This window comes from Grus americana, chromosome 5, assembly GCF_028858705.1.
Source record: "Grus americana isolate bGruAme1 chromosome 5, bGruAme1.mat, whole genome shotgun sequence".
NCBI classification, from domain to species: Eukaryota; Metazoa; Chordata; class Aves; order Gruiformes; family Gruidae; genus Grus; species Grus americana.
Genome location: NC_072856.1, coordinates 44785263 through 44800828, shown reverse-complemented (window position 1 = coordinate 44800828; position 15566 = coordinate 44785263). Strand labels below are relative to the sequence as shown.

Sequence of the window (15566 nt, the reverse complement as noted above, 5' to 3'; positions counted from 1 at the left end):
CCGCTCATTTTGTGCCATTCACCATCGTGCTGGCGATCCCTGCCTTATCCCGAGGTCCTGGCGTGAGATATCCCCCGCAGACAGTGGCCACCACAAACTGCGTCTCCTTTCAAAGCAACCCGAAACTTCACTGCCTGCCCTAAAATAACCCAAATGTGCAGGAATCAGCCCTGCTCCTCCTTTCCCACGTCCCCTGTGACAAGTGGGCAACGCCGGCTGCCCACGGGGACTGTCCCTCAGCCTTTGGGGGGGGTCCCCAGAGGCAGCCGCTCGTGTTTGCGCAGCTCCGTTCCCAGAACGGGCGGCACTGCCCGATTTTTCCGGCCCTGCTGCCTACGGCTGCCGGGACAACAGCTCGACCCTGGAACCGGGGGCGGCCGCGGGTGCGTGAGGAGGCGGCGGGGCCGCCAGGGGGCGCGGTGTCCCGCTCGGTCGCCTGCGGAGAGAGGCGGTGCCGGCGGGCGGGGTCTCTATGGTGACGCCGCAACCCGGAAGCGCTGTGCAGCGCGGCGGTGGCGGCTGGCCCTGCCCGGGCGGGTGGCGCGGGGCTCATGCACGGCGAGGAGGGGTGATGAATATTCATGCTGTAGCGCCCGGGGGGGCGGGGCTTCGCCCGGGCGGGTCTGGCCGCGCGCTGATGGCGGGAGGCAGCGCCGGGGCGGGGGGCGCCGGGGCCGGCGGCCGGTGAGGTGGGGGCGGGCTGGGTCCCGGCGGGGCGGGAGGGGAGATGGGAGCCCCCGAGAGCTCACTGCCGGCTCCCGTGTCTTTCTCCGTTGCAGGCCTGGCCCCCAGCTGGACGGGCTGTTCCTGCGGCGCTTCCTGCGGCTGCAGGCTGTCCTCTTCCCCGGGTGGCTCTCCCCGAGCGCCCTGATGTTCCTGACGCTGCTCGGCGTCGCCTTGCTGGGTGAGCCTGGGATGGGGGGGATGGGGGGCTGCACCCCACGTCTGCTCCCCGTTACCCCGCACCCCCCTCTCCGCCGTGCCACTGCTGTCCTTCATTTCCTTCCCGTGCTTGCCTCTTTCCTCCAGAGCAGCTGGTTATTTACCAGGTCGGTGTCATCCCCAGCCAGTACTACGAGGTCCTAGGGAACAAGGACTTCTCTGCGTTCAAAAAACTGACTGCTGTTGCCCTGACTCTGATCGTAGTGAACTCCACGGTAAGACGGGCCAGAGGCTCCCATGTCTTGGGAGGGGAGGGGATGGGATGGCTGCCCATGGCTCCTGACGTGATCCTGGTGACAAAGGATCTAGGTCTGCCCTTGCTCCGTTAGGTAGCTACGTGTGGGACGGATCGCTGGTACAAAGTGTTAGTTTTTATTTCATTTTGAGAAATGCTTGTTCTTGTCACTTACCTCTTCCTGTCTGTCTCCTTGCCCTCATTCCAGCTAAAAAGCTTCGACCAGTTTATCTGCAACATGATGTATGTGAGCTGGAGGAAGTCCCTCACCGAATACCTCCACAGCTGCTACTTCCAGGGACAGGTCTACTACAACCTGCACGTGCTGCGTGAGGACATCGATAACCCGTAGGCTGCCTGTGGCTTCTCTCAGCCTCTTGCTTGGCTTCTCATGGGCTGCTCTGTGCCTTTTCCTGACTTCTCTGTGTCTCTGGGTAGTGGCTTGAGCCCTAGAAGCTTTTGCCATCTAGGCACAAATACCCTCATCTGCCCTGGGTGGGAGGTGGTACCTGTTGCTGGGATCTCCTGTGACTGCTGGTCGTGATGGTTTTCAGGGTAGGATGTTTCTGTTGCGAGCAAAATGGAGGCCTGGCAGAATAGGGATCTAGTGCTGCTGTAAAACACGGCAAACTCAACCCTTGACACTCAGTGTGACGTTACAAAGGGCCTGGCTGGAGTCAGAGAGCACAGCCTCTCCTTGCCTTCACATAGCCAGTGCGTTAGGACAGTCCCTGTCGTTCTGTTTGAACTTGAACCACCAGAGTCTCCAGCTGAACAGAGTTCTGTTTAGTTGGGTTTTTAATGGTTTTGATAACCCATGGAAGCCACGTCCGGGAAGGGCTTTGTTTTGCACTGTATGAGAGCTGCATTTCCACTTTCCTGTTTCTAGGAAGGAAATGTCAGGGGTGACTCGAAGTATGAGAGAAGGAGGAGCATTTAGTCCCTCCTTGCTTATCCCAGCCTACCCCTACATCCCCTTCCAGTTTGCTTCAGGCACTGTCCTGCTCAGTGCAGAGCTGCTGATCTACCCAGGCCGTGCAGCAAAGGTCAAATGCCTCCCTCCCTCCCAGCTGCCTGCTGACCCTGGCCTTCCAGCCTCTCCTTGCACACAGGACACTGCTGTCGTAGTTACGCACTTTGAAGAGTTAAGATCCTATGTTAGACATCGTGTGAGAAGTAGAGGCTTTTCCCCTCGCCCCCCTCCAGAGTTTAAAGAAGTTATTAAATACTTGCTGAAAAACTAGAAACCAGCAGATAACTTTTTGTGTGGCTTTATACAGTTGTTTTGAGACCCCAAGCTCCCTTCCCCTGGAGGGGGGCACCCCTGTCTAGTCACTGCACTGGTGCCATCTCCCATATTGATGGCACCAGAGGAGACCAAGCCCGGGGTCTGTGTGAGAAGTGGCTGTCTTGCAGGGACTCCTAACTGAAGCAGCCTCTCTGCTTCTGCTGCCAGGTGCTCCTGGCTCCTTTGTTGCACAGCGTGGTGGTCTGTGGGGTTGCACAGTGAAATTGTGCTGGGTGTCTCAGGGCGGGGGGTTTTTTTTGTGTGTATCATTTTTCAGCCAGACCCGTCCCCTGGCTGCTTCTGCTGGCCCAGTGCTAGGAGAGAGCCTGAGTTCTTACGCAGCAACCAGCTGTGCACAGCGGGAGCAGCAAGCAAGGAGAGGGCTTAGCTTGGGTCAAGCAGCCCTACTGCCAGACATGAAATCACAGCTTCATGATGCTGATGCACTTTCCAGCCACTGTCAAGGTTACTCCCACCCTCGTTAAATGCTCATTTCTGATAGTGTTTTAGGGTGGTAAGCGGTTGGCAAGGAGAAGTTAAAAAGCCATGCCTGTCACCAAGGCTTGCGGTGCTTCCAGGCAGCGTAGCACATTGGCCATAGCCAGAAGCTCCTGCGCGCCTGTCTTTTCCTTTGAGGGGTGGGGAGGACAGAGGCCCCTCACCACGTGACTATCCTGCTCAGGTTTATTTTTAACCAGGGAACGTGTTCACATTGTGCAGTGAAATGCATGACATAACTGGGTCGGTCTGCTCTGCAGCGATAGAGCCAGGTCTCCTGACCTTAGCAGACTGAATGTGTGGGATTGCTGTGAAGTATTTTTCATTACCACCTTGCCTCCGCTCAAACCCCTGATTGTATTATTTAGTGTCTTTTTTAATGCCACAACAAAAATTCTCTTTATCTTGAAATTCCTTGATGAGAATCTTTTCCCTGCACTGGGTACTTAGAAAATGAACTAGAGCGATGAAGTGACCGCCCATTATGCAGTGCAAACCAAACTGAGTGTTAGATGCACGATGTCATCCATCTGGAAGGAATGAAGAGTGGGTTCTGAGTGGCATACAAACACTTGTGGCTCCTAGCAGGGCGTTTGAGTTGATGCTTATGTGTTATCATTACATGTTGCTTAATAGCTCGTAAAAAGCAATATCCTGCCATGAGTCTGTAGCGCAACTTAAACTTTATGGGAACAATTACAGTCTGAGGAAAAGGAAAAATGACTGTAAGGTCAGTCAGGGTGAGAGCTGCCCCAAAATTAAATCCATTGCTGTTCCAGGACTGCAGAAGAGTTGAGATATGAATGTCCTTGTGGTTGCATCTGCACTGATGGCTAAGCAGGAGTCCAGCCTTGCTCTTCATTCTGGACTCCAGCATTCACAGTCATGGCCTTTCTACCTGTGCTTAACGCATCAAACTGAAGCCCTCATCCACGTGCTCTGGACAGATGAGGTGCCAAGGGAGTAAATATGCTGATGTCCTTTCTAGTTATCCCAAGTGCAACTCCTGCTCAGCAGTGGGACAGATGGTACTTGAGGGTCTGTCACCCATGTGCCTGCTGCCGATGGGGCGAGGAGGCTTGGTGTGCTGCTGCCTGCTCTTGTGGGATGGGGATGGGTGGAAGCACTTTCTTCCTTGCAGCAAAGGGGCCAGCTGCTGTGGAAGGGTGGCTTTGATGGAAGTGTTTACAAATATCAAACAGCTGGAGAAGGTCTGGCCTGTGCTTTAGCCAGTCCTGGTAGCTCTGGTGCCTGAGATGCAGCACCTGTACTGAAGATTTTGGGGGAGAATCAGTAGTTTTTGGTAGTACAGGGGTGGGTCCAGAAGAGGAGTAAAGGACAAGGATGCAGAGACCTTTAGCACAAAGTTGGACGGAACAAGGAGTTAATACAAGGAACAGAGTGAAAGTAATAGCAGGAGCTGTTCTTCCTGAGTGCCAGGAGGGCCCTGGGGTGGGTCCTGCTGGACCATGGAAACTGTCTCCTATGGGAGAATGGGAGTCACAGCTGCAGGTCCCTCCCAGGCAGGGCTGTTCACCTGCACCCTGTTCTCAGTTCAGGCAACGAAACAGCCTGCCTTGTGCCCTGTTAGGGAGTTAGTACTGGTTCTTGCTTCTGAGCTTTAACAGTGTCAGTGGCTCTTTGTGTTGAGCAGGGACCAGCGCATCAGCCAGGATGTGGAGAGGTTCTGCAGGCAGCTCAGCTCCATGGCCAGCAAGCTCATCATCTCGCCCTTCACGCTGGCCTACTACACGTACCAGTGCTTCCACAGGTAGGGACCCATCCTGGCCCTGCTTTCATGCCTCTTTCCTATGCTCATTTTTGGAGCCTGGCACCCACATTACATCTCCACAGACAGGCACTTGTACATGTGGGTGAGTGGTCTCTACACTCCAAAGGGAATTCTGCCTTGGGGATGCTGGGGTGTGCAATGCTGGCCCCCAAACCTCTGTGAAAGCCAAGAGAAGTGACAGTTGGGGGCTCTAACTGCTTGAGCCTGAGGGTGCTGGGATGTCCTTTTGCTTGGATTATTAGCTGACCTTTCTCCTCCTCTGTAGCACAGGCTGGCTAGGCCCGGTGAGCATCTTTGGGTATTTCGTCATTGGGACGATTGTCAACAAGGTATTGATGAGCCCAATTGTGTCTAAGCTTGTGCAGCAGGAAAAGCTGGAGGGGGATTTCAGGTGAGTCCCAGCAGACCAGCGTTTTCACTGCCTCTTGGCAGCTCCTGTGAAAGCTGCATTTTTGTCCCTGTTCAGTGCTATGTATACAGGTACTTCTCTTGTCCGTGACTTTCCCCACACTCGGACAAGCCTGCCTGCACAATGCTGCCCCAAAGTCCGTGTGCTGAGCCCCTGCCACCCCTTTCACTGCCCTTTGTCATGGCAGGCAGCACCCTTGGTTCAGTCTCCAGGCTGCTCACCTGGTCATTGCTGATGCTGGGGCATCAGATGCCTTGAAGAAAACTGCACAAGGAGCTTCCTTGGGTGCAGATGCAACTTCATTAAACTGCATCTACTGACAGAAATCAGGTTTCTGCTTCACCACCAGCTTCATGAAGTGCCCACAACAGCACAGTCTTTCCATATGCTCTGTAACTCATCTCTTCCCCTTCCCCTGCAGAGTTGGCTGGGCGTGTGAGTGTGTGGCAGGGGCTTTGCAGCTTTCCCTGGGGCTCAGGGCATCGAGGAACAGCAGCAGAAGGTGGTGTGGCACAGGGAGCCCGGACTAGGGCAATTGATTGTGGTGATTCTGTATAGTGGAGATGCTGGGCTAGCGAATTGGAGGCCCAAGGGCTGTGAGAAGATGTGCACAGAGAGTGGTATACCAAACAAACGTGCCACTGAGCTGGCCCAGAATGATGTCCCTTGTGCTAAGCCTTGCTCTCTGGTGCCTTTTTGAGCATATTGAGTATTTTTGTCAAGAGCTGCCTCAGATCAGTGTTCTGACAGATGCAAGACAAGTTTCCTCTAGCAAGGATGTTGGCTACATAATTCACTGGGCATTTGTGCACAATTCTGATGATGTTTTTTTGGGTTGTCCAGGTTCAAACACATGCAGATTCGTGTCAATGCGGAACCAGCTGCTTTCTACAGGTTAGTAGCATTCATTTCTTTACGTCCTTGTAAGGATCCTCCCAGCTCGTGGCATCCTTGTTGTATTCATGTATCCCAAAAGGAGTCCAAGTCCTGTTGCTGCAGCTGGAGCTTCCTCTCCCCTCCATGCCACTGCAGCATCATACAGCCCTGACACTCTGTTCTCCTTTGCATTTTATGCATCTGTGGAAATGCTCCACAGCAGCTGGAGACAACTATTTTTTTCTCTGTCTCCCTTCTAACATCTCTAGAGGCCTGATACAGATTCAGTGCTGGCTTAGAGACCATTGCTGATGTTTTCCCAGGTCCTTACCTGGAAGACCGCTCAAGGTCTCGTTGCATCTTGTGAGGATGTTCTCCTGGGGTTTTGTTGCGGGTTGTTTCTGGCCCCATCCTGCTGCTGCTAACCTGCGTGTCTTCTGTGGGCATGTGAGCTGTTTCCTGGCTTCCTTACCTCTGCTTGTTCCTCTAGGTCAGCCTGTGCCCTGACCTTCCCAACACTGTACTACTACTCTCTGAATTTGCTCAGTGCCATTTACCCCGGAGCTGAGCACACGGTTGGGAGCACGGCAGCACCTCCCCACTTAGGGATGCCCTCAAGTCAGTTGAGCTGCTGCTTGGAGCCTTTAAGGTGTTTCACAGAAATGGCTAGAACCCAGGAAAAGGGCCATGATTTTATTGTAGCTTGTGCTGGGGTGCCTGGACAGTGGCAGGAGGTCGTTGCTCCTCTCTTGTCACGTGTCTCCCTTTGCCCTGCACATTGTGAAATCGTGCTTCTTCAGGAATTTAAGCAAGCAGCAGCTGTCCTGTCTCTGGTCTTCCCTGCCTGTGATCCGCATTTGGCTCCTTCATGCTGTAATGACTGAGCATTTCAAGTGTTGTGGTGCTGTCCCCAAAGTAGTTTGATTCAAAATCACTGATCTCATAAAGATTTATATTGACAGGCATGAAACTCTGATTTAAATAACTGAAATCAATCTTGGTTTGCATTGGCAAGTTTGAGTTATTTCATTGGGGACCGGTTGATTCTTATTGGTTGATGATAATTTTTCTTAATGGAGAAGATACTCTGATTATATGCCCTTATTTAAGCTGCAGTACTTTTCCTCACAATTTTGGAAGTTTTTTATTCTATTACTAAGTAGAAAATGGAAAGTGATATATTATACTAGAAAACAGGGCGTCTTACTTCAGTATAGATCATTAGCAGAAAATCTTCATTTGGTGGGAAACTAGAATTTAACTGAATTGCACAAAACCAGGCATTTTCATGGTATGAATCTTAATTAAAAATAAAGGAATTTTTTAAAAGGTTGCATTCCTAGAATCCCACAAGAGGAGGAGCATGTGGCAAGTGGCTGGTTTTGATTGCTGGACTTCTCTAGCTGGTAGAAGCTGTTAGAGCTTGTCTTCTTGCACCTGCCTAACCATTGTTTTGGCAAAGGAAGAAACAAAACCTGAGCACTGACACCTTTTTACTTCTTTGGTTTCTAAGCCTTTGGCAAACTTGCTTTAAAAGTGAACCAAATGGGAGGAAAAGCTGAAACTAATACAACAATCTCTCCTCATCTGCAAAAGAAATAATAGCTCTGGTCTCCAGTGCCTTCCTCGCCCTTAACTCCTCATGTCCAAGGCTTTGTCCTTTCCAAATACTCAGCAGCTAAGATTGCAGCTCAGTAGTTACCTGAGATGGCTTGTAGGGCAGTAATGCCAAACTGAATTCTAACCAGATGTATTTTTGAGAAAGAAAATGTATTTTTCTAAGAACAGAGAATCTTTAGAACTGAGACTCTTAATCTTAATTTGTATTTATTTCATAGAATAGGATCATAGAATGGTTTGGGTTGGAAGGGACCTCAAAGATCATCCCAGCGATGCGCAGGGCCACCCTCCACTAGACCAGGTTGCCCAAAGTCCCATCCAACCTGGCCTTCAACACTTACGGGGGGGGGGGGCATCCACAACTGCTCTGTGCAACCTGTTCTAGTGCCTCACCACCCTCATAGGGAAGAATTTCTTCCTAACATAATCTAAATCTACCCTCTTTTAGTTTAAACCCATTACCCTTTGTCCTATCACTACACTCCCTGATAAACAGTCCCTCTCCAGCTTTTTCTGAGACCTCCTTTAGGTACTGGAAGGCTGTGATTAGATCTCCCCAGAGCCTTCTCTTCTCCAGGCTGAACAGGCACCTCCTGGCCCTATCTGCTTGGGCCCTAGTGACTCCCCCGTTGTGTGGACCGTGGTGGGAGCACAGGTGTGTGCTGGGCATAGGCGTGTGTTGGGTGGCAGGGACAATACCTGCCGTGCAGGTGGGAGCCTGGAGCGAGACGTGGAGCACTCTCTGCATTTTGCCACCTGAGGGCAGCCCAGCCCTTGTGAAGGAGCAGAAGGAGCTGCCACGCTTGCTGAATGTGGTGGTTGAGAGCCCAGATGTTGCCTCCTTGCTACTGGCTCAGCCTGGTTGTGGGACCATCATTGCTACCTCGGGTAGAGGGTGTCACCCCCTGATGCCCATGGAGATACCCCTGGGAAAGGGGGGGCTGGGGTCGCCTGCACTGTGGGCTGCACTGCTTGGGGCTTGTCCGTGTCCTACTCCTCCGCGGTGGGGAACGGGAAGAGGCAGACTGGGGCTGCCAGCCTTGCAGGTGGAATTGGCTTGCTGTCACCTCCTGGACTCCCCTCTGCCCTCTCCTTTCTGTGTCCAGCTGTGTAGTGGTGCCGTCCTTCTCTTCCAACCAGGCTCTGCTTGGAAATTGTGTGTGACCTTGGGTGTGCGTTGCTCCAGGCTGGGGCCTCACTGATGGTGTCTGGCCTTGCTTCACCTCCTCCTGTGTGCGACAGCAGCACCCAGTCTGGGAGAGGTTTGCAGGGCTGCTTGTTTCAGCCACAGTTTCTTGGTGAAGCTCTTCAAGGAAGGCAGTCTTGGCTGTTCAGTTGCTGCTCAGCAAAGAGCTTGTTGCTTGGAGGCTAAGGTGCCAGACCCTTCCCAAGCCTCAGTCCTATGGCCCGTGCTTTGACCTCATTGCTGTGCTCCTGGGATGTCTGTGGCATGTTGCAATCTTATTTTACAGGGCTGGGCGAGTGGAGCACATGCGCACGGACCGGAGGCTGCAGAGCCTGCTGCAGACCCAGAAGGAGCTGATAGGCAAGGAGCTGTGGCTATACAGTGAGTGGGGAGTTTGGAGGCTGGAGTGGGGCATGTGGTAGCTCCACTGCGGTGGCCCACAGGCTTGGGAACCCTACTGCTGGAGCAGCAGTGCTGGGTTTTTGTCTCCTGCCACTTGCTGGTGCCTGAAAGCCCTGAGGGTGAACAGAGGGCGACTCCTGCAGTCCTAAATGGGAATCCCAGTGTGAAAAAGCCTCTTAGAGAGCAAAGTTGTGGAGGACCCAGCTAAGTCAGAGAACGCAAGCCCCAAAAGGGGAATCTGCAGGAATCTGTGCTTTTTGTAGGGCAGGTGTTCAATGGCCAGGAAGAGAGAGAAGGGCTTGAGCTTTGGGGAAGGAGAAGACTCTATATGTGGTTGGGAGCTGTGGAAACTTCTTTCCTGTAGAGCCTGTCCCTTGAGCGTAGTCATCCCCTGAAAAATCTCCCTTCTCCCATTGTCACTGGGTCCAGGTTTGGGCATTAAATGACCACTGTTAGGACAGCTGTTCCTCATCTCACCAGCATAGCAAGTTTCTGAGCAACGTAAGGGAGAGAGAGCCCTGAACGCAGGTGTCTGTGGGAGTTTGGGGTCTTAGGTCTTTCTGCCTGTCCTGTGCTCCAAGACAGACTTCGTGGCCAACCATCCAGCCCAGAGCTTCATTTTTGCCCTCCCTCCTGTTTCTTGTGAGTCAGCCAGCCCCCTGAAGAGTAGAAACAAGCAGACAAAGTGGCTTTTGACCCATGGTGATTCCTGAGCTGTGCGTCTGGATGATGTTTCTCTGCTCAGGGGCCTGCCCGAAAGTGCTCCTTCCTTGGCAAATGGATTTTCACCCTGGTGCTTGTGCTGTCCTACAAAATGGGTGGTTCTGCTCTGGTGCATCATGAAGGGCTGAGGCAAGACCATGAGTCTTCCTCTGACTGGGCTCATGGGCTGCACTTGAGCCTGGCTGGGAGAGAGGTTCCCACCCTAACTCACTGTCTTCTCTCAACGTGCTTCTCCCCAGTTGGGGTCAACACCTTTGACTACCTGGGCAGCATCCTTAGCTACGTGGTCATTGCCATTCCCATCTTTTCTGGGGTCTACGGTGACCTGAGTCCAACAGAGCTCAGCGCCCTCGTCAGCAAGGTGAGCTAAGGTGATCTCCCAGACCCCATTGTGGAGGGTGAGTGTGCACTGAGGATGGAGGGTTCACGTGGGGCTGCTTGCACTGGGGCTGGATAACCTGCAGCAACTGACTGTCAGGTTAGACTGTCCCTGCCCATGGTGGCATGGAAATGGGAACTTGGAGCCAGCTGGTGTATGATTAACCTGGGGGTGAGAGCTGTCAAGGACACATCTACGTAAGTGTTTCCTAGCTCAGATGTCTGCATCTAAAAAAAAAAAAAACCAAACCAGGAGGTCAGAAAGTCGCTGGCTTTCAGCAGTGTGGGTGGGGATTGGGTCCATGCAGTGCTGTGGGTCCGGGTTATGCCCTGGGCTGCTGCCCACAGTGATCCTGGCCACCTGAGGTGAGCTGGCTTGCATTTGCCTTCCTGACCTGACTCATTCCCAAATACTCAAAACTGGCTTGTGATAGAGAATGCAGAGCTAAAAATAGCTAAGTGGGCACTGCAGGCTGAGACACCCTGTTCTGAGCCACAAACAGTGCTGGGGCAGGGCTGGTGGTGTAGATCTGCATGATGTAGATGGGGTGAGTGTGCTGGGCTGGCCAGCAGACACTCTGCAAACACCATCCCTGGGTGGCAGGAGATGTGTCCACCTGGCAAAAACTGCTGTACTGAGCAGGGAAGCCCTGCTCCATCCAAATAGGGGCATCTTCTCCTTCAGTCCCACTGCCCTGGGTGACTTCTCCACCCATCCTTCATCTTGCTGGGACTGCAGACGTGGCCAAGTGTCTGGACTCCTTGGCTACCTCCTTGCAGCCATGGAGGAAGGGTCAGTGCCCCAGCTCAGCGCTGACCCTTGCTCTGATGTGTGATTTCTCCTCAGAATGCCTTTGTTTCCATCTACCTCATCAGCTGTTTCAGCCAGCTCATAGATCTCTCCAGCACTGTGACTGATGTAGCTGGCTACACGCACAGGTGAGCCTCTCTGCAGGCAGGTCTCCGCAGGAAAGGGAAGTGCAGGACAAGACTCTGCCCAGGTCTGTGCTAAATAAATAAAAAAACAGTAGCTTGTGAGCAAGCACGGACAAGTTTGGATATTGTAAGGAGGCTGCTGGAGTTGTCCCTGGCATTCATGCAACCTCTTGTTTGTCTAGGATTGGTGAACTGCAGGAGACCTTGCTGAGCCTTGGCAGAAAAAAAAATGATAACTACTCAGAAGCCAAAGCCAGCTGGGATTTGGACGGGTGAGTCTCCTCTCAGCAGCTGGCTGGCTTGCAGCTCACTTGTCAGTGTGGAGCTGTCATGGGATGGAGGTGGCCCTTGGTGTCACAGCCTGTTGCATGCAGGTGTTTGCAGTAGGCAGTGCTCACTGTGATTTGTCATTCACGGGGCGTGTGGGCCAGGGCTGCTGTCACAGAGGCACAGGAGGTCTAAGGTGCCTGATCTTTGCCAGTCTTAGCGTGATCACTTACCCCCAGATCTCTCCTCCTTTGTCTTGGTGGCGGCCCAGCAGCCATTCTGGGGAGGACACGGCTTTCCTTCTGGAGCGAGTGACGCTCTCGGTACCATCCTCTGGCAAGCTGCTCATCAAGGACCTGAGCCTCAGGATCTCAAAAGGAAATAGTGTGATGATTGTGGGGAACACTGGCACAGGGAAGACATCTCTCCTGAGGGTCCTTGGGGGACTCTGGGAGAGCACGCAAGGTAAGGACTGCCGCTTGCCACAGCCTCCTCTTTCTCAGCTAGGGCTGCCCTGAGTTTGGAAGGTCACAGTGTGGGGTTGTGAGGCCAGTGCCACTTTGTGATGGTGCATGTGTTGCTGACTCTGCTCTGGCTCTCATTGCTTTGCCCTGTGTTGCAGACATACCTTTTCTGGGATTTGATGGCTACTTCACGTGGCAGGACTGCACAAGGGGTGGTGGGGAGTTGCTGGCTGGCGCTGCAGGCTTGGCATGAGTGTGTCTCTGTGCAGGGAGCATCAAGATGCTGACCTGTTTTGGCCCCCGAGGAGTGGTGTTCCTGCCACAGCGGCCCTTCTTCACCGATGGAAGCCTGCGCGAGCAGGTGAGCCCAGGGGCTGCCTCTACTCTGGCCCCAGCTTTGTTCCTGGCTGTGGTTGTTCCCTGCAAACCTGTGTGCTGCAGAAAGGCCTGCAAGAGGGAGGATGCCTGTGTCTGCTCCCTCCCTTATGCCTGAGTTCGTGCCACTGCTGTTGCATCTCTGATGGACTGTGTCCAGCTCCCTCTGACATGGCTTCTTTTGCTCTGTTAAACAGGTGATCTATCCCCTGAAGGAGATCTATCCAGTTTCAGGTATGTGGAAGTTCATTAGAGCAATTAGCCAACCCTGTGGTGTCAGCTCCCTGTACTGTACCCAGTGCAGCTCCTCCCCCACCATGCCCTGTCAGGAGCACTCATCCATTCTGCTTTTGTTGCTCTCTGCTTTTCCCTGGAAGATTTACCTTAGTGTAAGTTAAGGTCAGCTCTGTGTTCCTTCCCTTTTGGCAGGGAACGTATTCTCTCGATGCAATGAGGACAAGCTGGCCATGCTCTGCATATTGTGCTAGATGTGTGATATATGTTGAGGCACCTTGCTGTTGGGATACATCTGATCTGTCTGGTACAACCTGCCTTTGGGCAATCCATGTTTGCTTTCATATCACTTTCCACGCACCTCCATCTTTAACTGTTCCTCTTTTTCATATGATGTTCCAGGGCCTCACATACTGCCTAGGTCAGACTAGATGGATCCTTTCTCTCTCCTGCCGTCTTCCTGAGCCAGACCACATGTGGTCTGCTGCAGCTGCAGATGTCCAGGTTTAAGTTTCTGTCGGAGTGAAGCAGTGTTACGTGCTGCTTTCAAACACTTGGGAGTCAAGAGTCTTGCAGAGAGTAACTGCAGCCATCAGCTACTGTTGTGGCTCTTCAGCAGCTTCAGAGATATCCATGGCAGATGCACAGCCCTTCTGATCAGCTTCCATAGCGGCTGACTGTACCAGCTCAAGTGTATGTTTTCCACAGCTGGTTCACCCTGAGGTTTTTCCCATCCTACATAGATCCTTTCGCTGGCTGTACCTGAGCCCTGCTCCCATGACTCCACCACCTGCAGTGTACGGTGGGCAGTCAGCCATAAAAGAGCAGCTGGTGGGCAGGGCCCTGGCAATGGAAGCCTGGATCCCTGTGTTCTGGCTGTGTCCATTTGTGACCGTGGACTGAGCCAAGTCTCAGGTGTATCTGTGGAGCCCAGGTACCTCCTGGCACGCTGCCGATAGGCATGGTTAATGTTTTTAAGGAAGGCCTGTCTTTAGGAGCTCTCTGTGCCAAAGCTCGGAACCTGATATAATTAAGGGGTGAAGTCAGCTACACTGGACCTCAGGAGATCCTCCAGTCTTTCCCTCCTGCCCCACTGACTCCTCCTTGCAGCTGTGGCCTCGGCACACATTGCTTATGCTTTACTGCTTTCTGCCCTAGGGTCTGCAGATGATGAGAGAATTGTGCGATTCCTCGAGCTGGCTGGGCTGGTGAGTCCCCAGTAGTACTGCTGCCTTCTTTCCTGGTGCTGCCAGCGAGGGAAGAAAGGATGAGGTTTTGTGGCAACACAGCGTGACCATGTGCTGGACAGACACATTGTATGCAGCTGGGACAGGCAGAGGAGGAGGCATACAGAGCAACTTCAGCTCAAGTGGGAAAAGAGAGTAGCAGGCAGGGGGTGGTTAAGCTCAGAGCCGTGGGCTGAGAGGGTTTGGGCTGTGTTCACAAGCCTGCTGTGCTCTCTGCAGGCTGATTTGCTGGTGAGGGCTGGAGGACTGGACGAGCAGGTGGACTGGAACTGGTAAGGGGGCTTGCCGTCTTGTGTGAATTTGGGTGATCCCTCTGGGTGGGGAATGCTTCTAAGCAGATGCACATTTCCGCTGGACTTATGAACATCCATGTCCAGCTGTGTCCTGTGGGAGGTGGGCAGTATGCAGGGGCAAAGCCTTCACGCCCCAAGCATCAATGCCAACAATCACCAGCCACGCTGCTCTGCAGGCAGCTGACTGTGCACAGGAGTGCAGAGCCTGGCCCAGCGTGGAGGGGAGCACGGGAGACACAGGGACAGCTACTTGCTGGGGGTCTCCCGTATCAGCAACCATAAGCTCTTCAGCAAACGGTCTCTTTGTTGAGCGAGATCTTGAATCTCGACCCTGCTGCAGGTATGACATCCTGTCCCCAGGGGAGATGCAGAGGCTCTCCTTTGCACGGCTCTTCTACCTCCAGCCAAAATATGCGGGTGAGTGAGTGACTGCGAAAGAAAAGGGGGGAGGGGGGGAAAGGAGTACCAATATAAAGAGAAGCTGGTGCAGAGACAGCTCATGAAATCCCTTCTTTGCTAGGAACATGTTTCGTCTTGGCCATTATTTTAACAGCATAGCACACAGCGGATTCAGGGGTGAAAACATTTCATTATCTGCGTGGAGGGTGGTAAATCAAGAAGATGTATACAAGACATTCTCTTCTTAGGGAACTAGTGATTAATGTTCTTGGTCCAGGTCCGATGACACCTGAAGAAGCCCCCTCTCAGCATGCTCATCAGGTGCCACATAAAGAAGCGTGCATGCTAGGGAGCGTGGCGTCAGCTGCCATATATGAAGCTCATGAACCTCTGTAGGGTTGTGGAAGCGCTGTGGGAAATTTAGTTGTAGTATTTACCCTTAAGCAACAGCAAGATGCCTCAGGCCATCCTGGATGCTCCAGCTGGGATCTGGGCCGGAGGGGTGCACAGGCTGCTGCTCAGGCCTGCACACGGCCTGCCTTCAGAAGGTTGTGTCTTGGCTTTCACAACAGTAGGGGCAAGGCAGTGGCTGGCAGCTGTTGAGTGAGAGGAATGAGATGAACAGCACTGTTTGGGTGGATTCGAGGGCTTGTGGGGAAGGGCAGCTTTCCCAGTTGACTGACACCAGCTGCGCTAGAGGACAATGAGTCCTTGAGCTTCTCCTCACTTGTTCTGCAGATGCTCTTGGTGAACTCCGGTTAACATGGGAAATGTTCTCAGCAGTTGCTGCTCTTTTGCTTAGTGGGAGATGGCTGGTCATGAGAGGATTTGTGGGGCTTACGACTTTTCTCTCAGTGCTAGATGAAGCCACCAGTGCCCTGACAGAAGATGTGGAGCATGAACTGTACCGTGTGTGCCTTCAGCTGGGCATGACGCTGATCAGCGTGGGACACAGGGCCAGCCTGGAAAAGGTGAAATGGGGAGACAGCGCTCCATGCCTCC

The 15566-nt window shown here is 53.1% G+C and overlaps 1 protein-coding gene across 9 annotated transcripts in view; it reads left to right on the top strand.

Annotated features, from left to right (window-relative positions):
* Positions 1–495: 495 nt before the first annotated feature.
* ABCD4 (ATP binding cassette subfamily D member 4) overlaps positions 496–15566 on the top strand; it is a 42583-nt gene continuing 27512 nt past the window's right edge. Inside the window, exons 1-18 of one of the 9 annotated variants that reach the window (XM_054826856.1) lie at positions 496–568; positions 780–904; positions 1030–1157; positions 1386–1525; positions 4618–4734; positions 5021–5146; positions 6008–6058; positions 9133–9227; positions 10211–10332; positions 11197–11288; positions 11468–11557; positions 11767–12017; positions 12286–12377; positions 12589–12625; positions 13784–13833; positions 14092–14144; positions 14506–14582; positions 15420–15535. In XM_054826856.1, coding sequence (XP_054682831.1) covers positions 552–568; positions 780–904; positions 1030–1157; positions 1386–1525; positions 4618–4734; positions 5021–5146; positions 6008–6058; positions 9133–9227; positions 10211–10332; positions 11197–11288; positions 11468–11557; positions 11767–12017; positions 12286–12377; positions 12589–12625; positions 13784–13833; positions 14092–14144; positions 14506–14582; positions 15420–15535 — 1779 coding nt within the window. In that variant the 5' untranslated portion in view covers positions 496–551. Of the gene's footprint in view, positions 569–615; positions 685–779; positions 905–1029; positions 1158–1385; positions 1526–4617; positions 4735–5020; positions 5147–6007; positions 6059–9132; positions 9228–10210; positions 10333–11196; positions 11289–11467; positions 11558–11766; positions 12018–12285; positions 12378–12588; positions 12626–13783; positions 13834–14091; positions 14145–14505; positions 14583–15419; positions 15536–15566 lie in introns of those variants that run through there. The other 8 variants (XM_054826859.1, XM_054826855.1, XM_054826858.1 and 5 more) reach the window with 8 other exon arrangements.